The sequence below is a fragment of the Monodon monoceros genome, unplaced genomic scaffold, assembly GCF_005190385.1.
Source record: "Monodon monoceros isolate NGI ecotype Baffin Bay Population unplaced genomic scaffold, NGI_Narwhal_1 Super_Scaffold_1, whole genome shotgun sequence".
Taxonomy (NCBI): domain Eukaryota; kingdom Metazoa; phylum Chordata; class Mammalia; order Artiodactyla; family Monodontidae; genus Monodon; species Monodon monoceros.
This window is the reverse complement of record NW_021703765.1, coordinates 71,073,585-71,099,434: the sequence shown is the minus strand read 5'-3', so window position 1 is coordinate 71,099,434 and position 25,850 is coordinate 71,073,585. Positions and strand designations below refer to the sequence as shown.

Sequence of the window (25,850 nt, the reverse complement as noted above, 5' to 3'; positions counted from 1 at the left end):
CCCATCTGCTTACTACTTCAAAATTGGCACCTTTCTAATTTCAGAACCAAGTCATTTTCAAGATCTTTTCTACTTATTCATTAGTTATTATTGAATACCTCTCCAGTTCTGTGCGCCAAACCCAAGATTGTGTTTTGTCATTTAAAACGTAAAGTACTTGATCTTACACTGCTCTCTCATTAAAGGCGCACTCTTTAAAGTCTTTAGAGGTTAACATAGAAGTTTTTTAGTTAGGCATCTCTTAAAGATGAATGAAGATTCAATTTAATTTGAGAGATTGTAAGGTTTTGGTCATTTTTTTTCCACCCTTAAATTGACTATCCTGTATTTTATTCATTCCCTGAATTAGATTTTCACATGCTTAATTTTTTAATATAAATTTATTTATTTGTTTATTTTTGGCTGCATCCTTTATTTTGTTGCCGTGCTCATGCTTTCTCTAGTTGCAGTGAGCGGGGGCTACTCTTCATTGTGGTGCGCAGGCTTCTCATTGCAGTGGCTTCTCTTGTTGCAGAGCACGAGCTAGTTGTGGCTCGCGGGCTCTAGAGCACAGGCTCAGTAGTTGTGGCGCACGGGCTTCGTTGCTTCGTGGCATGTGGGATCCTCCTGGACCAGGGATCGAACCCACGTTGCCTGCATTGGCAGGTGGATTCTTAACCACTGCGCCACCAGGGAAGCCCCTCATATGCTTAATTTTTTTTTTAATGCCTTTAGATATTTTATTTCTTCTGCATCTACAGTTAGCCCTTTTGCTTTTAAAACATATCCAGCCAGGTCCTTAGTAGTTTCTTTTTTTTCCCCCAGAATATGAACTAAGACAGTAACTTGGGTTTATACACTTTTTTCTTCAGAGATTAAATCGTTGTTTAGTTTTTTAAAAATGTTTTTAGGGCTTCCCTGGTGGTGCAGTGGTTGAGAGTCCGCCTGCAGATGCAGGGGACACGGGTTCGTGCCCCGGTCCAGGAAGATCCCACATGCCGCGGAGTGGCTGGGCCTGTGAGCCATGGCCGCTGAGCCTGCGCGTCCGGAGCCTGTGCTCCGCAACGGGAGAGGCCACAACAGTGAGAGGCCCGCATACGGCAAAAAAAAAAAAAAAAATATATATATATATATATATATATATGTTTTTAAAGTCCAGGATTCCCTTTTTTCCCATTCTAGCTGAGAGTGAATTATCTCTTACTGCAGAGGTAATCTCTTTCCTCAATTACATTTTCTTCCCCCTTCCCTAGGCCAATTCTAATGATTCTAGCACTGTTTTCTTTTTTAAGAAGCAAAACAAGTAAGGGGAAAATGATTCATAATTGGGTAGTACATTTAGGTAAGCAAACGCAGGGGTCCTTATTTGCATTCAGTGCTTGGTCCACTTAAAAAATAGTATTTTTCTTTGTATTTTTTAAGAACCATATCCTGGACCTGGGAGAATAGCACTGCTTTTTTGGTTCTTTGCAGAAATCCATTTCTGTAACAACCAATTTTAGGTGGGCTAATGATATTAACTTTTGTTTTTTCAGAGTTTTAAATAAACTGTTTTTTAGAATGGTTTTAGATTTACAGAAATATTGGAAAGATGGCACAGCAGAGAGTTTCCATATGCCCTGCCCCCAGTTCCTCTATTATTAACATCTTACATTAGCATGGTATACTTGCCATAATTAATGAACCGATACTAATACATTATTGTTAGCTAATATCCTTAGTTTATTCAGATTTCTTTAGCCTTTGCCAAATGTCTTTTTCTGTTCCAGGATACCACCTTGTATTTAGTTTGTGTATCTTCTTAGTCTCCTCTTTCCTGTAACACTTTTAGACTTTCCTTGTTTTTGATGACCTTGATAGTTTTGACATTAACCTTTTTCTTTTTTTATTGAGGTATAATTGACATACATCATTATATTAGTTTCAGCTGTAGATATTACCTTTTAAAATACCATATAACCCCAAGAAGCAGGGAATAGCATGGGCAGAGCCTGACCTCCACACTTGCTGATACTCTGCCTAGAGTTTACTGGTTAATTTAGCACTTAATTGAAAGTATAATTCTAGGAGAAACCTTTCTTTTCTCAGAGTAGACAAAAGGCTAAATTCTGTATGTTCACTAATAGGAAAGTCTTGATTTTTTTAATTAAAGTATTGGGAAACCTGAAGTAGGAAGTTTGTCACTTGTGCAAAGAAATGTAAGGACAAAATAGACTGATCAGCACCACCTGTCCTCAACCCTGCCCCACCCCCCGCAAGTGGATTAGATTGTTTTAGTTGCTTGGTTGGGCTGTTCACTAACAGCTGTTTGCTGAATATTTTTAAGTCTCTCTGTTCTTTTAGAACATAAACCTAATTTATCTGGCCTCTCAGTAACACTGTGATTACTGAGTTCTTGCTGTTTCCTTCTGCTCAATCTTTTCCATTTTGGAAAAACTCAATAAAACCAAGTATCACAGTTTTAGGCTGGTAATTACCATTTACTTCTGCATTTCATCTTTCTGAAATTTGTATAGTGACTAAAACATTCTCATTTTTGGAAGTTTAGCAAAGTGAGGGAAGCGTAGAGCAGAAAATTTTCATGCTGAGGAGTACAAGTCCCTCTCTTGTCATTTCTTTTCCCCTGTGCTCAAAACTGAGGCTGTATAAAGTATAACTATAATGTGACTTTTTCAACAAATATACCAGAGTGGCTATATCAAAATTAATTACTCCCTTGAAGTGGTCAACTTTGGAGGCTATACACTTATTTCAGTGAAAACTGCCTTTGCTGATGTTCTCAGAATTTTAATTTTTCTGACTGCTCTGTCATGGTAAATTTGCATCTTTTGGGGGTAAATTAGACTTTCCGAAACATTTACAAGTCACTCAGAGCAAATTAGGGGAATAAAATGGCAAGATGAAATGAGATAATCTCTTTTTAGACACATCTCAGATGTGAAGTAATGGGACTGATATTCTTGTATAACTATGCACTGGCCCTTAGAGCTTTCCAAAAGAGGCATTCCAAAAAACATTCGAAAGATGAGAACTTGGGTAGAATAAGAGTGTAGGTTCCCAAGGTGAAAAGATGTTTGAGTACTCTGAAGGTGACGATTCAAATGCTCATCTTAGCTTTTTGAGACAATCTCAGTGCTTGATATCAACCTTCAGTGCATCAGAATTTCCAATAGAACCTAGATAGTTAGATAGATAGATAGATGCCTGCCTAGGCCTCGTCCCATTCTTAACTGAATCATATCTTTGGAATTAGTATTTAGGTGGATATATTTTGAACAATTATACCAGAGATTTTCTGACAGCAACAAAAGTTGAGGACCATTGCTTTACATTTCATATATTCCCTGAGGTATAGCTTGGCTTTTTTGTACATACTAGGCTTTTTAAGTAGGAGAACATACTTTCCTCTGAAAAGACAAATTTGTATTTATCTCACAGAAATAAAAAGATGTTCTTATTTCCTTCAATCCAAAAGAGTTCTTTTCTGTCGAGCTGCTACTTCAAACCATCTGTACTTTTCCTGCATACCATTTGTCACGCTGTACAATTTAATACTTTTATCAACCTCTCCCACTAGAATGGAAACTCCATAAAGGTAAGGACCATTATGTCAGTGGCTAGCCTGTAACAGGCGCTCAAGAATGAATGAAAAGATCGGAAATAAATATGCAAGGCTAATAAGTCATGATTTAATAAAGTGGGCCTGAATCTGAACTTGCCTTAATGATTTTGAAATACAATGCTATATATAGCAGGAAATATTGAGTTGTGATTTAGAGCATTAAACAAAGTCAAGTGACTAAGACACAAATCCCAGCTCTCCCTTGAGCTTGTTATTGAATCTCTTATCTTCTGCTGCTTCATTTGTAAGAAAAGGTGGTTAATCTGAAGCATCTCTGGAGTTCTTTCTAGCTCTGAAAATTCTGTGATTCTAAGTGCCTGCTATTATGCCAGGCATAATAGATGACAGCAAAAGAAATTTTCCTAAGGACTCATTTTAAGTTGTTTAAATGTATATTTCACCAATTAACGGATGATTTACTAAATTTCAAGTGAGTTCCTAAGTCTAGAACCCCCATTCCTAAGGATAAGAGTAAACATTAAGTATTATCAGTATGAATGGCATTCTGTTTGTGAAATCAGCCTTCCCTACTCTGGAAGAAGGGAATATTTTTGCAGCTGTGTAATGGGCAACTTCTCCTACGTGGCAGAGTGTTTTGTTGTGCTGACTGACTAGGAAAAAGAAAAGTTAGAAGAGTGTGAAAAGAAAAAAATGAAAGGATCTGGATTTTTTTTTTTAATATTTATTTATTTATTTGGCTGCACCAGGTCTTCGGTGCCGTATGTGGGATCTTAGTTGCGGCATGTGGGGTGTTGTTGCCTGACCAGGGACTGAACCTGGGCCCCCTGCATTGGGAACGCAGAGTCTTAGCCACTGGGCCACCAGGGAAGTCCCTGGAATTTTTAATGGTTTTAAAATCCTCTTCATTTTTCACCCAGCACTTAGAGCAAGAGAAACACGAACTAAGAAGACGATTTGAGAACCGAGAAGGGGAGTGGGAAGGGCGTGTGTCCGAGCTGGAGAGTGATGTGAAACAGCTTCAGGATGAGTTGGAGAGGCAGCAGGTTCATCTACGGGAAGCAGATCGAGAAAAAACACGGGCTGTCCAGGAATTATCAGAACAGAACCAAAGGCTATTGGATCAACTCAGCAGGGTGAGTCATAAGTTAAGAATTTATGGTATAAAATACTAAAAGTTGAAACAGAGTTTCTGTGTAATGTCAACCATATATAAGGTAAGAGTAGTTCTGATTTTTGTTGCCTTTGGTATTGATATCAACAAATGAAGTATTTTTCACCTATAAGAATTTCAGCTGTGGTGAACTAGGTGTCAGGAGCAAAGACCCTTGCCTGTCATTAGTCAGCTGTGGGACTTTGGCAGTCACTTAACTTGGGAGTTTTCTCATTTTTAAAATGTAAGAGTTTGCTTAGTGATTCGATGTTCCTTATATCTCTACAAGTCTGTGATTCTTTTACCTAGCGAAAGTCTGTCACTGGTAAAATTATGTTAATGCATTTAGTTCAAATGTTAAATGGTGCCATCTTTAAATTGAAAAGCTTAGGGAAATTTTCTAGAGCAAATGATTTTCATTGGTACTACATTTGCGAATGTACACTCCTTCTTATTCTTTAAATATGAAGGGAGGTATGTGTATCTGTATATAAAATTTGTTCTCTTTATTTCCACATTAAGTAAAGGTTCTTTATTTGTACCTTTATAGGGTGGTGTCATGGATGTATTAATTAACCGCAGTCAAGGTTGTAGAATCATTGCAAAGGAGTTTGAGGGCTGAGTAGGTGGAAATCTAATTTAAATACAGAACATACTTTTTAACAAATGCAGGAATGTTGTTTATGCCCTGGTCTCTAAAGCCACCTACTTTTGAAAATTAAGAGCTGGATTTACTATCATACCTCAGACCTTCTTACAAGTTGAAAATAATACGAGTTCAGTTACCAGAGGAAAAAGAACTATTCTGATAAAATCCCTAAGCACAAACATTCACAGGAGAGCACTGCCCTTGTCTGCATGGTTAGTGTTTGATGCTTAAGTCTCTGGGAAAGGCTTAGCTAGGGCAGCATGTGAAGTTATTTTACTAGTTTTTGTCATAGTTGCTTCCCATGGGAACCCTGAGACTGGTCAAAACCTTCATGCCTCACAGGGAAGTGTAAAGTAAATGCTACCACTAGAGAAACGGAGAGGAAGAAGGAGAGGTATGGAAGGAGTGAGTGGAACAGGGTATCTTGAGGGAGATTGGGGGAGGGGGCAGGGGAGAGACAGAAGGAGAGAGATGCCTAATAACTTGGAAAATAGCTAGTTGCAGGAGCTATCAGAACGTGAAGGTGAGAATTCAGGTGGTAGGTGGAGCTAAAGATCTTGCCTGCAGGTTTCTCATCTAGGGAATCAAATCACCATTTGACTGGCTGGAAGGGAAGAGCTGGACAAGTTCTTCAAAAAGACATTATAGAGCCAGCTCAGTAGCCTTTCTGACTCAGTTCTAAAACCTTTTTTAGCAACCGGGAAGGGAATCTGTATCCTTGTAAGATTTTATAGGTTTTTGGGGGGGTTTTAAAATAAATTTATTTATTTTTGGCTGCGTTGGGTCTTCATTGCTGCGCGCGGACTTTTCTCTAGTTGCAGCAAGCGGGGGCTACTTGGCGAGTGGGGGCTACTCTTGGTTGCGGTGCGCGGGCTTCTCATTGCGGTGGCTTCTCTTGTGGAGCACGGGCTTCAGTAGTGTGGCTCGCAGGCTCTAGAGTGCAGCCTCAGTAGTTGTGGCTCACGGGCTTAGTTGCTCCGCGGCATGTGGGATCTTCCCAGACCAGGGCTCGAACCCATGTCCCCTGCATTGGGAGGCGGATTCTTAACCACTGCGCCATCAGGGAACTCCAAGATTTTATATGTTTTTGAGGCTTTATTCATTATTCATGAAAGATTAACCAAATAGGCCTGGCCAGATTGATTTATTTGTTCAAAAAAAAATTCATGATTATTCTGAACTAGTGTTTCTTAATGGTGACTTACGAAAGGAATACAACAAACCAGAACAATTTAAGAGGAAATTATTTCTTGGGAGCTAAGTTCATGTTACGAAATAACATGAGCAGAAGCTGACTCAACTCTGCTTTCTGATCTGGTGAAAGATAGGTGGCCAGAGAAAGCAAATATTAATATGACATAGCGAGAGCACTGAGCTTGGAATGTTGAATCTTGACTCTGCTTCTCATTAACTGGGTGACCTTGTTTGTGCTTCCCTTTCCTTATTTTTATTTTTTATTAAAAAAAAATTATTTGGCTGCACCAGGTCTTAGTTGCAGCATGTGGGATCTTTAGTTGCGGCACGCGGAATCTTTAGTTGTGGCATGCGAATTCTTAATTGTGGCATGCGAATTCTTAGTTGCGGCATGTGGGATCTAGTTCCCTGACCAGGGATCAAACCCGGGCCCCCTGCACTGGGAGCATGGAGTCTTAGCCACTGGACCACCAGGGAAGTCCCCCTTTCCTTATACTTATTTTTTTTAATTATTTTTTTAAATTTATTTTTGGCTGCGTTGGGTCTTCATTGCTGCGCACAGGCTTCCTCTAGTTGCGGTGAGTGGGGGCTACTCTTCGTTGCAGTGCAAGGGCTTCTTATTGCGGTGGCTTCTCTTGTTGTGGAGGCAGGGTGAGCCCCCTTCCCCACCAGGGAAGCCCCCTTTCTTTATCCTTAAAATGGAGGTTGGGGGGCTTCCCTGGTGGCGCAGTGGTTGAGAATCCGCCTGCCGATGCAGGGTACGCGGGTTCGTGCCCCATTCCGGGAGGGTCCCACGTGCTGCAGAGCGGCTGGGCCCGTGAGCCATGGCCGCTGAGCCTCCGCGTCCGGAGCCTGTGCTCCGCAACGGGAGAGGCCACAACAGTGAGAGGCCCGCGTACCACAAAAAAAAAAAAAAAAAAGGAGGTTGGGGACTTCCCTGGTGGTGCAGTGGTTAAGAATCCGCCTGCCAATGCAGGGGACACAGGTTTGAGCACTGGTCCGGGAAGATCCCACATGCTGTGGAGCAACTAAGCCCATGTGCCACAGCTATCGAGCCTGTGCTCTAGAGCCTGCACAGCAACAAAGACCCAATGCAGCCAAAAATAAATAAATAAAATAAATAAAATTTTAAAATAAATAAATAGAATGGAGGTAAAAATTTGTACCTCATGCAAGTACTGTTAAAATGAAAATGAGGTAATGTGTTTTTGTTAAGCAGAATAAGAAGTTAATATGTTTCCGTGTTGATGGTTATTTTACTAAGGGAGTATCTTTATAGTTGAGGTTCCTCTGCCTAATTTCTCTGTAGAAAATACTGATAAGCTGTTCCCAAAGGAATATAGGAGGATAACATTTCCACTAGATCTAGATTCTTGTTATCCTCTCTGGCCTTGAATGTAGGCCCTTGGTGAGTTTTGCGGCTTTTTTTCCCTTTCTCTTTTTAAGCAGGCCAAGCCCCTTGGGTTTCCATCAACAGCCAGTTTAGATTGCATTTTATTATCATTTTATTAACTGGGTATTCAGGAACTAGAGGAATTGGGTACTTTGAAGTGAATTAAGATTCTCCTAGGACAAGTTAACAACCAGCAAAAGTAGTAGAAGGCCATGCTTTTCTAACAATGTATATAATGTGTTTTTATAAGCATGAAATGTATATCTAAAATGTAGTATATTTCTGTGATGCTTTTGTCCAAAGTATTTTTTATTGACGTATAGTTGATTTATTTGTCCAAAGTATTTTTAAATGTATTTCTTTGCTGCCATGCTTTTTTGTTTTTGTTTTTAAATAACTGCTTTATTGAGATAGAATTCATATACCATAACATTTACTTTTTAAAAGTGTACATCACCACTATCTAAGTATACAATAGAACATTTCACACCCCCCAAAAAAGGAAGCCTGTACCCATTAGCAGTCACTCCTCATTCCACCTAACACCCTATCTGACACCCTGACCCCTGGCAACCACTAATCTACTTTTTGTCTCTATGGATTTGTCTGTTCTGGATATTTCATGTAAATAGAATCATACATATGTGACTTTTTGTGACTGACTTCTTTCCCTTAGCATAATGTTTTCAGGGTTCATCCACATTGTAGCATATATCAATACTTCATTTTTATGGTTGAAGAATATTCCATTGTATGGATATAACACATTTTGTTTATTGATTCATTAATTGATGGACATTTGGGTTGTTTCCACTTTTTGGCTTTTATGAATAAGACTGCCATACACATTCATGTTCAAGTGTTTGTGTGATCAGCGTTCTTTTCAGCTCTAAATTAGGATGCTGTGAGCATATGTATCCCATAAGCTTCTGGATCCTCATTATGATGAAGGAAGGGATGGGTACTGTTGTAATTTTATAGCTGAGAAAACTTGAGGGACAGAAAGATATGTGACTTAATTAAGGCTCTTCCGGTTCAAGACTGATGAAGGTTCCTGTGCCTCAATTTCAAATTTCTGAGGCAGCAATTAAGGTCACAGACTTTGGATCCCAGACAGCCCTGGGACCAGACACCATCTCTGCTATTTACTAGCTGAGTGAGTATGGGAAAGTTTTTCCACTTTTTAAAATCGTAGTTTCCTCCTCTGTATAATGGAAACAATTACACTATTAGTATTATCTGATGCTGTTATGAGGACTAAATGAGTTAATGTATGTAAAGCTCTAGCCACAATGTCTAGCATACAGTGAGTGCTCAATAAATGGTAGCCATCATAATTATCATGTCCTCCTCATGTAGATGAGATTTCTGCATCTTGTCCAATGTTTATTCTCTAATTTGAGAGAGTGGAAGAATCTGAAGTGTCCCCAGCACATATTGGCATGTAAAAATATTTTGTTTAGTAGTCAAATCTCTACTCAAAAATATTTGTGTAAAATTGACCCTCCTAGGAGTTGAGTCAGGTTTATTCTATAGCACCTAGAACCAACACTGCTGCATATATCCTGGGGATACCCTTATCCCAGTTCATTTGCTCATTTGGACAAAATGCCCTCTAAATTCTCTTCTAGCTCCTAAATTTCTGTGAGACTCATTTTTGTGAAACTCAGGTTGACATATCTGGAGAGAGTATAATTCACTTTTTAAGTTAGAAAGTCATACTATGATAGCGTTGTCAGTGGGGGTGTAGGACATGTTAAACACTTATCCTCTGAACTATGTCAAAAGTAGAAAGAATACAGTGGGCCTTACTTTCAAGAGGAAAGGCGAGATATGGGCCATGCTTGTTGCCTAAGAAGAAGGAGATATAAATGCTTAACATGGAGGTTTTTTGAGAATCCTTCTGATACATAAATATAACAGCGTTTTTAGCAGAAACTTCCATAGCCTGCAGATGATTTTCTCCCCAACAGCAGCAGCTAAGATATCAGAGTTCTGATCGGTATTAGAGTCCTGAAGTGGTTATTCACTAATTTAAGCTACTACAGTTTGTAACACAGTTTAGGCACTATAGAAAGTTCTGTTTATATCCTTCACCTATTATTGGTGTGTAAGAGGTTTTTTTTTACACATTCTTGATGGTATTATATTTTCATTTTGTTTATGGACTCTTTTACCAAACAGAGGTGTGTTCTTTTAGTGAAGTCAAATTTATTAATCATTTCCTTTATGATTTGACTTTTGTGTTTTGCTTAAGCCTGTCCTCCAGGTCATGACGATATTTTCCTGTATTAATTATAATTATATTAATTATAAAAATTTAAGACTTGTTTTTTACATTTAGATCTTTAATCTGTCTAGAATTTAGTTTTTACTATGATATGACATAGAAGTCCAGCTGTGTTTTCTATGTGATTTATTGTCTCAGCACTGTCTATATCCCCATGAATTTCTAATGCTGTGTGGATTTTTTAATGAAAAAAAAAATCGTAACGTTTAGTCTTGACTGAAGAGCCAAGGTAACTTAAAATAAAAAATTTAGAGGGTTATATAAAACTGTATTATTTTGCTAGGGCTGTTGTAGCAAAGTACCACAGACTGAATGGCTTAAACAACAGGAAATTATTGTCTCACAGTTCTGGGGGCTGGAGGTTCAAAATCAAGGTGTTGTAAATATTGTTTCCTTTTGAGGGCTATGAGGGAAGGATCCACTCCAGGTTGCTCTCCTTGCCTTCTAATAGATGGCCATCTTCCCCCTGTGTCTCCTCCCTCCTTGTATATCTGTCTCTGTTTCCAGATTTCTTCTCCCTATAAGAACACCAGTCATACTGGATTAGGGCCCAGCCTAATGACCTGTTTGTTTTTAAATTTTTAATTACATAGTTGTATAGTTGATTTACAATGTTGTGTTAGTTTCTGGTGTATAGCAAAGTGATTCAGTTATATATGCATATTCTTTTTCATATTCTCTTTCATTATGGTTTATTATAGGATATTAAGTATAGTTCACTACGCTATGCAGTAGGACCTTGTTGTTTATCTATTTTATATACAGTAGTCTGCATCTGCTAATCCTAAACTCCTAATTTATCCCTCCCCTACCCCCCCTTCCTCTTTGGTAACCGTAAGTTTGTTTCCATGTCTGTGAGTCTGTTTCTGTTTCATAAATAATTTCATTTGTCTCATATTTTAGATTTCACATATAAGTTATATCATATGGCCTTTCTCTTTCTGACTTCACTTAGTATGATAATCTCTAGGTTCATCCACGTTGCTACAAATGGCGTTATTTCATTCTTTTTTATGGCTGAGTAGTATTCCATTGTGTATATACACCACATCTATTTTTTTTAATTGAAGTATAGTTGATTTTCAACGTTGCTACAAATGGCGTTACTTCATTCTTTTTTTTTTTTTTGCAATACGCGGGCCTCTCACTCTTGTGGCCTCTCCCGTTGCGGAGCACAGGCTCCAGACGTGCAGGCCCAGCAGCCATGGCTCACAGGCCTAGCCGCTCCGCGGCACGTGGGATCTTCCCGGACCGGGGCACAAACCCGTGTCCCCTGCATCAGCAGGCAGATCCTCGACCACTGCACCACCAGGGAAGCCCTATTTCATTCTTTTTTATGGCTGAGTAGTATTCCATCATGTATATACACCACATCTATTTTTTTAAATTGAAGTATAGTTGATTTACAATTTTGTGTTAATTTCTGCTGTACAGCAAAGTGATTCAGTTATACATATATATACATTCTTTTTTTATATTCTTTTCCATTATGGTTTATCATAAGATATTGAATATAGTTCCCTGTGCTATACAGTAGGACCTTGTTGTTTATCCATTCTATGTATAAAAGCTTAACATTTGCTAACCCCAACCTCCCACTCCATCCCTTCCCCAACCCCGTCCCTCTTGGCAGCTGCCAATCTGTTCTCTATGTCCGTGATTCTGTTTCTTTTTCATAGATAGGTTCATTTGTGTCATATTTTAGATTCCATGTGTAAGTGATATCATATGGTGTTTGTCTTTCTGACTTACTTCACTTAGTATGATAATCTCTAGTTGCATCCATGTTGCTGCAAATGGCATTATTTTGTTCTTTTTTATGGCCAAGTAGTATTTCCTTGTATATATGTACCACATCTTCTTTATCCATTCATCTGTCAATGAACATTTAGGTTGTTACCATGTCTTGGCTATTGTGAACAGTGCTGCTATGAACAGAGGGGTGCATGTATCTTTTTGAATTATAGTTTTGTCTGGATATAGGCCCAGGAGTGGGATTGTTGGATCGTATGGTAACTCTGTTTTTGGTTTTCTGAAGAATCTCCGTACTGTTTTCCACAGTGGCTGCACCAAATTACATTCCCACCAACAATGTAGGAGGGTTTCCCTTTTCTCCATACCCTCTCCAGCATTTGTTATTTGTAGACTTTTTTTGTCGTTATTTGTAGACTTTTTAATGATAACCATTCTGACTGGTGTGAGATGGTACCTCATTGTAGTATTTCTGTAATAATTAGGGATGTTGAGCATCTTTTCATGTGCCTATTGGCCATCTGTATATCTTCTTTGGAGAAGTGTCTATTTAGGTCCTCTGCCAATTTTTCGATTGGGTTTTTTTGTTGTTGAATTGTATGAGCAGTTTGTATATTTTGGAAATCAAGCCCTTGTAATGACCTCTTTTTAATATGATTACCTCTGAAAAGGCTCTATCTACAAGTAAGGTCACATTCTGAGGTATTGAGGTTTGGAGTTCAACATATGAATTTCAACCCATAACAACCATTTTGGGGTGTTTTTTTGCCAACAGGTTCAACTCTTGGATCTTAGTACTGACTGTGTTGGGGGTGTTCACAGTGGTGCCACTTTCTGTTTTTTTTGTGTGTGTGTGTGGCTGTGTTGGGTCTTCGTTGCTGTGTGTGGGCTTTCTCTAGTTGTGGCAAGCAGGGGCTACTCTTCGTTGCAGTGCAAGGGCTTCTCATTGCGGTGACTTCTCTTGTTGCGCAGCACGCGGCTTCAGTAGTTGCAGCACATGGGCTCAGTAGTTGTGACGTGCAGGCTCAGTAGTTGTGGCTCGCGGGACCTAGAGTGCAGGCTCAGTAGTTGTGGCGCACGGGCTTAGTTGCTCCACGGCATGTGGGATCTTCCCAGACCAGGGATCGAACCTGTGTCCCCTGCATTGGCAGGCGGATTCTTAACCACTGTGCCACCAGGGAAGTCCCTGGTGCCACTTTCTTTGTGGGTTGCATACACTCAATAACATATTTACTCACCAAAGATGCTTATGCCTGTGACCATACAGCTAAGGTCTACCATGACCAATCCAATGGGGAGAGATTTAGAACCTTTAATTTTATTATTTGAAAAAGTCCCAGATTCACCTCCCTCCTACTTTTCCTCTCATGACTAACTGGCATTCAGATCTTCTGTGTAGACTAATGAAGCCTTTATTATTATTTTTTTTTTAGATTTTTTTTTTTCCCGGCCACACTGTGTAGCCTGTGGGATTCTAGTTCCCTGACCAGGGATTGAACCCATGCCCCCTGCATTGGAAGTGCAGAGTCTTAACCACTGGACTGCCAGGGAAGTCCCTAGATCTTCTTTAATTCAACATTTGGCAAATACTTAATTGAGCAAGGCACAGGGCATATAGTGGGAAGCACAAGACTTCTGTTGTGTGAAGCTAGTAGGAAGAAAGATTTAAATAACTAAACAAATCCACAAGATAATTATAGATTGTAATAGGTACTATAAAGGGTGATGTGATGGCAAATGACCAGAAAGAAGAGCGTGACTTTAGAAAGGATAGGTAGGGAAGACTTCTCTGAGGAGGTAACATTTGAGATGAGACCTGCAGGTTGAGGAATCAGCCATAGAAGAGTCAGGGGAACAGGGTTCTTTGATGGATCCTGTTAGATTGTACACTCTCTGAGTATAGAGATCACATCTGTATTGTTTATCATTATAAACAGGCAACTAGTAGAGTGGGCATTCAATAAAAGATTGTTGGTTGTTATTTTTTTTCTTGACTATCTAGGGTACCTAATAAAGAAATTAGAACTCTGTTTTTCTGAAGATTACACTACCCCTCCATGCACTCCATAGAAGAGCACTCTAGACTGTTTCAGACTCAGTGTCATGCCACATGTGTGCTATGTGAAAACCAGTGGTTAAAGGAACCATGCATGTCAGCGCTGTGACGGGCAGGTTGTAGATAATGGTGACCCAGTTGCCTAGAAATCTAGTGTTGTCTTCATAGATACTCCTTCTGTAATTGTATGAAACCCCAAACTTCCATGAATTGAGAAGAGTGACTATGGAATGGACAGAGCTTTTTTTGTGTATTGATGTAAAACCTGCAAGTACTTTGGCGTTGTGCTGTGTCTCTCCGGTGGTCTGTAGATTGGTCAGTTACTGAGTGACTGGCCCTGTAGTCCTCTGACCTTGCTGGTGGAGAGGGAAATGAGCATTTTCGCTTTTACCAAAAAGTTCTCTTGGGGTGTTCCATGGTGGCCTAGTGGTTAGGGTTCTGGGCTTTCACTGCTGCAGACCAGGTTCAATCCCTGGTCAGGGACCTGAGATCCTGCAAGCTGTGCGGTGCAGCCAAAAAAAAAAAAAAAGTTCTCTTGTCTCATGGGATGGTTGGCCATTATTTGGGTATCATTATGGCTTTCCCTCCTTTGCTGGGTACATATAATCTGGACAAAACTGTCTCCAACTGTCTGTCATCTTTTCTTAGAACCCCAAATTGTCCAAAGTATAAAGAAGGAGGCAGTCAGAGGTTTTCTTTGGAAAGCTGTATAGTGAGTGCTCTTGAACAGAGCCTCATCGAGGATGTATAGTTGCTCAGTGTACAGCCCTGGATGTAAAACTCTTGAGAATTCACCTTAAAGACCATTTTTCCCCTTCTTATTATTGTTTTAGTACTGTGCTATATTCTTTTACTTTTTATTTTCCCAGGGCCTTCCCTATGAGTTCCTTCCCCCTTCATTGCAGCTCTACAAGTGTCTCTAACAAACCTCTGCCTGGTTCCTTACATCCAGAATTGTGGTCATATGCCTAGTCACTGTGGCTTTGGGTTACTATCTAATTGTACCAATAGGAGAAGCAATATTTGGGGCAATATGCAAGAAGGACTGTTCCAAAGGCTGCGTGAAGCCAAAAAAAGGTTGTTACTGTAGAATCAGAGATAGGGAAGGAGATAAAAAGAATTCAACAGGAAGTTAGGCCTAGGTCCAAGGCCAGGAGAAACCAAAGCCTGCAATTTTAAACTTGAAGGGCTTAGGCCAAGAAATACCTGGAGGAATAGTCTGAAGATTGGTGATGGAGAAGTTGAAATGAAGGAACAAAGATTCACTTGCAGCTCAGGTGAAACCAGGCAGTTTGAAATCTATGTCTCTGAAAGCCTGGCACTCAGTAGCGTATTCTTTTTGTGAAACTTGGTTTTTCTGTCTAGGAGAGGGGTGGCTTCTTAAGAAGCTAAGCCTTATTGAATATCCCTTAGTAGATATTCAGGAATTTCAATTTTGCCTCTGCCTTAAATTTCCACTTACAGGTTTTTAAATTAAGAAAATACGTGTATACATTGTTTTTTGCCAACGGCAAAAAGAATGCATGTTCATGGTAAAATGAAATTCAGACAATACAGAAATGTTTGATGTAAACAGTGAAAATTCTTGATTCTCCATCAAAGAAAGTGCTAATGACAGTTTGGTGTTAATTCTTTTGTATTTTTACATACACACACACACACACACTCACACACTCACATGCATAATTTTTCTATTTATTTTTGCTTTTTTTCTCAAATAGAATGGTTTTGTTCATTTTTTTTTACTTAGTAGATCTTAGACTTTTTTTTATATTTTTAATGTTTGAATATAGTATTGCTTGTACATATGGATGTACCATAATTAGTGTAACCATTTCCTATTGAAGAGCATGTGCACTGGTTACAGTATTTTACTGTTACAAACACTGTTGCAGTGAACATCCTTGTTCATATATCTTTGCACTCATATTATCATTTGTCTATGATGGGTTCCTAGAAGTGGGATGTCTAGGTCAAAAGATATGTACATTTAAGATTTTAATAGATATTACCATATTGCCCACCAAAAATGTTTCAGTAGTCTGTACTCACCCTACCATTTATCTTTGTTAAGGCTGAAGAACCTATCATTCTGCGTGCATATGTAGTAAAACTATAAAGAAAACTGAGGTGTTTTTCATCACAAAAGTCAGGATACTGGTTCCCTGAGGAGTGAGATGGGGAGGAGGAGTGGGGCAGGGAGGAGCAGTGGAAGAGGATGTTTGTCATCATGGAATGGTGCTAGGGGAGGAGGCTTCTGGTATGTTCTACTTCTTGACCTTGGTGATAATTACATGGGTGTTTATTTTACAATTATTTGTTAAACAGTACATATGTGTTTTATGTATTTGTCTTTATATGTGTTATATTTTGCAATAAAAAGAAAAAACCAGGCTAAAATATGAAGTGTTGACAAACTATGGCCCACAGACCAAATTTAGCTGCTGCCTATTTTTGTAAATAAAGTTTTATTGGAATGCAGCCACACCCATTTATTTTCATACTGTCTGTGGCTGCTTTCATGCTATGATGGCAGAGTTGAGAAGTTGTGACAGAGACTGTACGGCCCTTTAAGAACAAAGTTTGCCAACCTCTGCTCTATGTAATTGAGCTAGAATAAATTAAAAGTTAGATGGAGAGGAGCTTCCCTGGTGGCACAGTGGTTAAGAACCTGCCTGCCAACGCAGGGGACGTGGGTTTGAGCCCTGGTCCAGGATGATCCCACATGCTGTGGAGCAACTAAGCCCATGTGCCACAACTACTGAGCCTGCACTCTAGAGCCTGTGAGCCACAACTACTGAGCCCGTGCACCTAGAGCCTGTGCTCCACAAGAGACGCCACCGCAAGAAGAAGCCTGCGCACCACAACGAAGAGTAGCCCCCACTTGCGGCAACTAGAGAAATCCCACGTGCAGCAACAAAGACCCAATGCAACCAAAAATAAATTTAAAAAATAAAGTTAGATGGAGATATCCAATTATGCTATTTTTTTTTTTTTTTTTTTTTTTGGTACGCGGGCCTCTCACTGCTGTGGCCTCTCCTGTTGCGGAGCACAGGCTCCGGACGCGCAGGCTCTGGACGCGCAGGCTCAGTGGCCATGGCTCACGGGCCCAGCCGCTCCGCGGCATGTGGGATCTTCCCGGACCAGGGCACGAACCCGTGTCCCCTGAATCGGCAAGCGGACTCTCAACCACTGCGCCACCAGGGAAGCCCCTATAATTTATTTTTAATCCGAAAAAATACTCTAGGCAATTGTGTATTTATAATCATAATAGTTGCAATTATACCCTATAATTTGATAAATAAAAACTAAAACATCATATAAAAAAAAGAAAAAATCACTTATTTAACCAATATTAATAATGTGCATCTACTATGTATGATGGTACTCTTCTGGGTAACAGAGATAATTCAGTGAAGAATATACAGGTCTGTATCCCCAGGGTGAGCACCAGTTGCCTCCTGCCTCTCCAGGAGACTCTCCCATATCAGGGTTCAATGTGTGGACCAGAACCCAGTGTGTAGATCCAACATTCTCTGATGTTGAAAGAGAATTTGGTACAAGGCAGCTCTAACTCACTTTCACCCTAACTGAATTAATTATTAAAGTTGATTCAGCTTTAAAAAACAAAAAAAAGGAAAGTACATTAAAAACTGCAAATCAGGTAGTGATAACTAGCTAGGAGTAAAATAAAGCCAGGTAAGGGGGAGAAAGTGGTGGCTGTGGGGACAGTTCAATTTTTGATAGAGTTGTCAGGAAAGAATCTTTGAAGAGGTGAAGTTTGAGGAGACACCTGATAGAAGAGCATTCCAAACAAAGAGAACAGCCTTTAAAAGCCTAGGAATGAATGGAAAGCAGGCTGATGTGACCAGGGTGCAGTCGGCTTAGGAAGAGCGTAGGAGGTGAGGTCAAAGGGAAGTAGTCAGTGGTCAGATGATGTAGGGCCTTTCCCGCCATGATACAGATTTGGGGTTTTATTTAGTGTGCTTCAAAGCCAGTGATGGGTTTTTGGCAGGGGAGCATCATGACCTGATTGTAACTGTTTTTAAAAGATTACTCTAGGGCTTCCCTGGTGGCACAGTGGTTGAGAGTCTGCCTGCTGATGCAGGGGACACGGGTTCGTGCCCCGATCCGGGAAGATCCCACATGCCGCGGAGCGGCTAGGCCCGTGAGCCATGGCTGCTGAGCCTGCGCGTCCGGAGCCTGTGCTCCACAACAGAAGAGACCACAACAGTGAGAGGCCTGCGTGCCGCAAAAAAAGAAAAAAAGGTTACTTTAGGGGCTTCCCTGGTGGCACAGTGGTTAAGAATCCGCCTGCCAATGCAGGTGACATGGGTTCGAGCCCTGGTCCAGGAAGATCCCACATGCTGTGGAGCAGCTAAGCCCGTGCACCACAACCACTGAGCCTGCGCTCTAGAGCCGTGAGCCACAACTACTGAGCCTATGTGCTACAACTACTGAAGCCCACGTGCCTAGAGCCCGTGCTCCGCGACAAGAGAAGCCATCTCAACGAGAAGCCCACACACCGCAATGAAGAGCAGCCCCTGCTTACTGCAACTAGAGAAAGCCTGTGCGCAGCAACGAAGACCCAAGGCAGATTACTCTAGCTATCGCAGGAGAATGGATTATAGGGGCCAGGGGTGCAAGCATAGAGGTCAGGGAAGAAGCCACTCGCCAGTGGAGATTTGGCAGTAGCTTTGATAATAGAGGTGGTGAGAAGGGTTCGATGGGATGTATGTTTTGAAGGTATGATAGAACCAACCAGGACTTTTTTTTTTTTTTTTTTTTTTTTTTTTTGCGGTATGCGGGCCTCTCACTGTTGTGGCCTCTCCCGTTGCGGAGCACAGGCTCCGGACGCGCAGGCTCAGCGGCCATGGCTCACGGGCCTAGCCGCTCCGCGGCATGTGGGATCTTCCAGGACCGGGGCACGAACCTGTGTCCCCTGCATCGGCAGGTGGACTCTCAACCACTGCGCCACCAGGGAAGCCCAACCAGGACTTTTTAATGGAATGGATGGATGTGAGAAAGGGAGTTAAGAATAATAAGAAATGACTCCTAGATTTTTGTCTTGAGCTACTGAAGGAATGGTGGCATCATTAACTTGAGAGACCAAAGACTAGAGGAGAGGGGTAGGTTGGCATATAAAATCGAATAATTATTTTTGGACTAAGTTTGAGCTACCCTTTAAACATCCATGTTAGTTTCACATAAGTAGAACAATGAGAATTCTGTTGTATTGAGGTGAAATATTGAGTTAAATTTCCCACAGCCATATGAGCTCTCTCAGTGCCTGAGACTCTGTTTTACCATCTTCTGTTTGTTGTCAGCAGGAATTTATTCAGAGTGACTGAAGCTGTATTCAGATGAATACCCACTCCCCCAACCCCGACTTATACCCTCTGTGACCCGCCCTCCTTCTCATTTGTCCCCCACACTCTCAGCTCCTAGAAGAGCCCCTCTTCTGAGCTGGTGTCTGTGGGATGACATGAGTAGGAGGACATTGGTGCAAACAGGTGCTTTATTTCCTGCCTGTTCGGAGCTGTATTCCTCAGTCTGCCTCTAATGTCTTATCCACACACAAAGAAGATAGGATGCATACTAGCTGGAGCTAATCTTCCCTGAAAAGCTAATTTTCCCCTGAAGAGTAAACAGATCCCTGTTCTTTAAACAGCTCATTTGGGATTAGCAGCCTTGCATCCATATACTTCTTGAAGCAAATTTCTCCCAGATTTCTTTCTCAAAGTTAAAGGCTTTAAAATCATGACCATTAGTGTCATGGTTGCTCTGCCTGGTGACACACAACCATCCTTGTTTCTAGAACACTTTACAGTGAACAACAACAGCTGTTCATCAAAAGTAGTTTTAATTGCTGAATGGGCTTTTGTTGCTTTTGGGGGCATGGGGCTGTATTTTACTTCTTAAAGTCTGTTTCATTTACAGGTGTTGTGTTGTAGAAAAAAGACATGGCAGTTTTTAGTCAGCTTATCCTTGAAAGAAGTTTTGAAGGCAAAATTATTCCCAACCAAATAACAGTAATTTAAATTTCCAAAAGGACACATGGGACCTCCTCTAGTCTCATTACCACTGGAACTGGTAGTAATTATTCTTTATTTGACAGATGAGAAAACTGAGCATCAGAAGTTTAGTGACATTTGCTCAAGGCTTTGCACTTGTTACGGGTTTCAGGATTGGTTTTTGTACCTTTTCAAGGAGGGGTAGTCAGACAGAAACAAAAACCTCCTCACATGTATTTCCATCTTATTGGCTTGCTTTTTAGTTCATATTTGCTGGATGTTATTGTGTTGGATGCCCCTTAACTTCAGAGTCACTGAGTAAAATGCATCCAAAGGCTTGGGGTCCACTTTTAGCAGCTTCTGTTATTATCAAAGATGTGCTGCAAGGATTGAGAAGGATTTGTTGAGAGGCTCACTTCAGCTAGAAGAGAAAACGGGTTTTTGCATATAGGAGCTCTCCTCTGTGAAGACAACATTTTCAGCTTTTTCCAGATTGGTACTAATGCTAATTAGTAGGTTAGACACATTAGGGTGGGAATTGCTTGTTCTTCAGCATATGGGTGTTTTTTTGGTAGATTCATGTCTTGATTATTTGAACCTGCTCTTCATTATTTTCCCAGAGAGGGAGCCATTCCTGATTCAGGAGTCTTCAGGTTGGTTTTGTTAGTTACAACTATATCATGTTCTGATTATCTTTTTCAAAAGAGGAGAGCCTAAGGTTCTGGGATATTAAGTCTAAATTTGGGGGATTGCAAGACCCAAGAGTCAGATAAATCACTGTGGGAGTAGATCTTCTCTCTTTTTAAAAATATTTTATTTATTTGGCTGTGTCAGGTCTTAGTTGCAGCACATGGGATCTTTTGTTGCGGCGCGCAGGTTTCTGTAGTCGCGGGGTTTGGGCTCAGCAGTTGGAGTGCGTGGGCTTAGTTGGCGCGTGGCATGTGGGATCTTAGTTCCCCCACCAGGGATCGAACCTGCGTCCCTTGCATTGGAAGGCGGATTCGTAACCACTGGACCACCTGGGAAATCCTGGGGGTAGATCTTCTTAATGCTGCTGGATTTGACTTAATACATTGGCAGTCAGCTTTTTTTTTTGACATTCAAATCTGGATTCCCTTGGTCTCTGTAGACAGCTTAGTGTATTGTGTTGGAGTGATGAAAACAGAGTTAATTGAGCTGCCCCTGCCTGGTGTGAGATGAGGCCTCTATTTGGTACCTGGCAAATGAATTGCAGGTGGTAGTAAGGTTGGAGTTTACTGGCAGAGAAAAAAAATTGGCTGCAAATTATGTACTCTTTTGTTACCTGTGCTGGCTGTGACCCATAGTTCTGGTCCCTAAATATTGTTACCTTGAAAAATAAAGTATGTGTATTCAGTGAGTAAATTAATCAGCAGAAAAGCAGGTACTGTTTCGACTCTGATAGCATCTTCCCCATTGCTCTTCATTTGAGTCCAGGACAATGATCCAATGCTATAATATAATTTTTAGAACTGAAAAAGAGCTTTTAGTCTAGCTGGACCAGACTAGAAAATGTTTGTAAAATGTTTTCTTTTCAGAGGTTCTACAAATTTGATTGCATTTTAAAAATTTTGTCACTTTGAAGAACTATTACCAGAATACGTATAATGTGCTCTCTTGAGATGAATGTCACATTAAACAGGTAAAAGACCGTTGGTACCTCAGGTTGTGCTGCCAGCTTACCTTGCCTTTGTGCCCCCTCCGTTAACTAAACAGTATTATACTGTTGTAAGATGAGCGGTGTAAAAACTGGTGGCATTTGTAACTACTTCACTGGGTGAATTTAAAAATTTATTTCAGTACTTTAAAATCAAAGCTAAATCCACAAATTCATCATTATTGAGTAGAGCTACCACTATCATCCTTATCCTCCAATTTCAATTTTTTTTTTTAAATTAATTTATTTTTGGCTGTGTTGGGTCTTCGTTGCTGTGCGCAGGCTTTCTCAACTTGCGGCGAGCGGGGGCTACTCTTCGTTGTGGTGTGTGGGCTTCTCATTGCGGGGGCTTCTCATTGCGGTGCCTTCTCATTGCAGAGCACGGGCTCTAGGCGCACAGGCTTCAGTAGTTGTGGCTTGCAGGCTCAGTAGTTGTGGCCCATGGGCTTAGTTGCTCCGTGGCATGTGGGATCTTCCCGGACCAGAGCTCAAACCTGTGTCCCCTGCATTGGCAAGAGTATTCTTAACCACTGCACCACAAGGGAAGCCCTTCAGATTGTTTTTAAAAGACCTAATTATTTTTAATGAGCTTATAAATCGTAGACAGTTAAATTTATAACACATTTAATATTAATAAAAGGTAACCTTTATCTGTATCTGTTTATTGAGCCTTCTGATAAGATTATATATGGGAAAGCATATGGAGTGGGAAAAACCTCACCCCACATAACTTGGAAAGCCATTAGTTTAGGTCAGTGGTTCTCAAACTATGGTCTGAGGAGCCGTAGGTCTCCAAGAAGTGCCTCAGAATAGTTTCAAGGAAGGAAGAGCTGAAAGGGACATTTAGCTGGTGGATTCCTGTCCCCTTCCCCATTTCCATTTCAACCTAAGCATTTTTATGTTTCTTATATTGAAGTTCTGCTTAATTTTTATTTGGAAAAAATGGTTTTTCAGCTGTGTATTAAAACATGATTTGTAAATCACTAATCCATTAACAAATAATTAAGAAAGCTGAGGCCCAGGGAAGTTAAGTGACTTGCCAGACCTGCAGTCCTAGTCCTTTGCTACTTCCAGTGGGGCCCTGACTGACAAATAAAACAAGGCTCTCGTTGGGAGTAAATAATATACTGATTATTTGCAATAAAAAAATTATTATTATTTTTCACAAAAAAACCAAAGGAGCAGTGTTCACTATTTGCAGAGGGATAACCCTAGTTATAGTTTTATTAAATAACACTGAAGTTTCTGTAACAGATAATTCCCCAAATCTCAGTAGCTTAACTGGGAAGTTAGAAACTGGTATTCCAAATTGGTGGGTGGTTCTCATTTCAGGCAGTGATTCAGTAACCCAGCCATTTCCTTCCGTCTTGTGACTATGCCACCTTCAATAGGTGGCTTCCAAGGTCATAGCAGGAGGGAAAGAGCCTGGAACTTTTCTGGGGACCATGCCTGGAAATTGTGCACGTAGCTTCCACTTATTCACTGGTCACAATTCAGTCTCAGGGCTGCACTCAGTTACCAGAGAGGCTGGGAAGTGTAGGCCAGCTTTGTGCCCAGGGAGAAGTGGATGGGTGAACAGCTAGCCAGTCTTAGCCGTAATGCCGTCAGTAGAAAGAGCCCTGGACTTTCATTTTCTGTGCTTCAGTTTTCTAAGGAGTAGGAGTGGCTGATTACTAAGATTCTACCAGTTCTAAGTAGGATGGCAGACGTAGTTGTAACAGTACCACATGCACCATTTTGTTCCAAATAGAGAAGCTGTTGGTCTTTTTGTACTCAGGTGGTATCTCTAGAAATTGGGTAAATTCCTTTGAAGCTGTAACCTGATCCAGAATTTCCAAAAAAAAAAAAAAAGATCTGTTTTTCAGATTGCCCTGGGGTAGTATAGACACATTCATTTTTATATTAGGTAGGATAACACTAACTGCTGTAACAGATTAACCCTTAGATCTCAGTGGCTTTTGTTTCTCATTTCCGTAAAGTCCAAATAGTGTTCCTCTTTAGACATGAAGAAAAAAAATGGCATCCTGTTTTAATGGAGAGAATTGGCCTGGAAAGCGGAAGACCTCAGTTCTAGCCCATGCTCTGTCACTAACTTTCTGAACTTAAATAAATCCTCACTCTGGGTCTCAGTTTGTGTCAGTAAAACAAGGGGATTGAATTAGATGGTTCTTTCACTCTCTGAATGTCCACATATATATAGATATTTATGTGATCTCTATTAAAAAGAAAATTCTTAAGGGAAACATTCTCACATTATGTGGTATATTGGGAGTCTGGTTGTTTTGTAATGCTGCCTTCTTTACATATAGAACATATCCATCCTTCTCTGAGACCAGGGATGGTTTCTCATCTCACCAAAATTCATTGCCTCTGTATGAGAGACAGAGAGAGGTTGAGATGATTGGTGCCACTACAGAATTTATTTTCCATTCTGGTCATGACATACAAGGTACTTTCCCTGAACACAACTGATGATGTAGGCAGTGAGGAGGTGTGTACATGCTTTTCCTGTTTAAAATTATGCAGCATAGTACTAAGCTTTTACAAACCTGAGATTCCCAACTCTCTATGAATAAGTCAGATTTTCCATATTACCCTAATTTTACTAGTCATATTCAGTGCTGTATGTTTAGCATTTGCAGAACTGGAAGAATTCCCCCTACACACACCTGTCGTCATCAGTTGCTAGGTTACATCTTTTTACATGGTCTCAGTCTGATGATGTTTCTATGGATACCAGTTATTCCTTCTCCTATGACACTGCTGTGGTCAGGGTCAGAGTACAGGCAAGACGTAACCATGATGTCAGAGATGTTTTAGCATATGGCTTTCCATCTATATTAATGATAAGACCTAAGTAATAGATGTCAATTCCATGTCTTCTAATATTATATAAATTAAGGAAATGAGGTATTAACTGAATCTTGGATATACTTCATCACGTATGATCTTTATTCCATAATTATTTCACAGAAATAAACCTAACAAGTTATGAACTGTGAATAGGAGACCTGCTTACTGTGTCCAGCTCATGCACCACACAGACAGCATCTTTCCTTCTGTAGGGAGGGCTACCCAGGGAATATAAGCATTATCTTTGACCTTGTCCTTAAAGGTTAGGGACACTTGAGGATGCTCTTTGTCAAACTCAGTTTATCTAAATGATAAAGCCTGAGGTCTATATTTTATTGCCATTTAGTATCACACATAATGATGTTTGTTTTCCTCCTGAGTTTTAGACAATATGAAGGCAGGGACTGTGTCTTTAACTGGTTTTTATCCCAGCAATGCTTGGTATTATCCAGAAAAGGCTTATTGATCTGAAGACTGAAAGAGTAGTTAATTACCAATTTGACTTTAGATTTCTAGCATAAAGTTTTAAGATGGTGAGAACCCCTTGATATTACAATTTTGAGGGTCAAGCTTAACCCATGTTACTTAGCTTTTATTGTCTGACTCTTTTATCTCACACTTGAGGAAACAACTAGGGCCTTAAGAGGATGTGACTCATCTAAGGTCACAGAGCAAGAAAAGCTGTGTTTTATGCAAATGTGTGTTGTAAAAAGTCTGAAAAAAACAGAGTTTAAACTCTTTGCAAGGGGCTTCCCTGGTGGTGCAGTGGTTAAGAATCCGCCTGCCAATACAGGGGACACGGGTCCGAGCCCTGGTCCGGGAAGATCCCACATGCTGCAGAGCAGCTAAGCCCGTGCGCCACAACTACTGAGCCTCTAGAGCCTGGGGGCCACAACTCCTGAAGCCCGTGTGCCTAGAGCCCGTGCTCCACAACAAGAGAAGCCACCGCAATGAGAAGCCCGCCCACCACAACGAAGAGTAGCCCCCGCTTGCCTCAACTAGAGAAAGCCCACGTGCAGCAACAAAGACCCAATGCAGCCAAAAATTAAATAAATAAATTTATTTAAAAAACCAAAAACAACTCTTTGCAATAAAAATAATTCTTAAGCAGTAGTGTTTTGTTTTATGCAGTCTGTGTACAGACATAGATTATTGAAGAGGAACTTCAGTGTTTAACAGGAGCTCTACGAAAAGCGTACCAATTTTGGGGACTTCCCTGGTGGTCCAGTGGCTAAGACTCTGCCCTCCCAACGCAGGGGGCC

The 25,850-nt window shown here is 40.6% G+C and overlaps 1 protein-coding gene across 2 annotated transcripts in view; it reads left to right on the top strand.

The window, feature by feature from the left end:
- BICDL1 (BICD family like cargo adaptor 1) overlaps nucleotides 1-25,850 on the top strand; it is a 98,952-nt gene that overhangs the window by 2,954 nt on the left and 70,148 nt on the right. For both annotated transcript variants that reach the window (XM_029220137.1, XM_029220147.1), the window contains exon 2: nucleotides 4,480-4,695. In XM_029220137.1, the coding sequence (XP_029075970.1) occupies nucleotides 4,480-4,695 (216 nt within the window). The remainder of the gene's footprint in view (nucleotides 1-4,479; nucleotides 4,696-25,850) is intronic.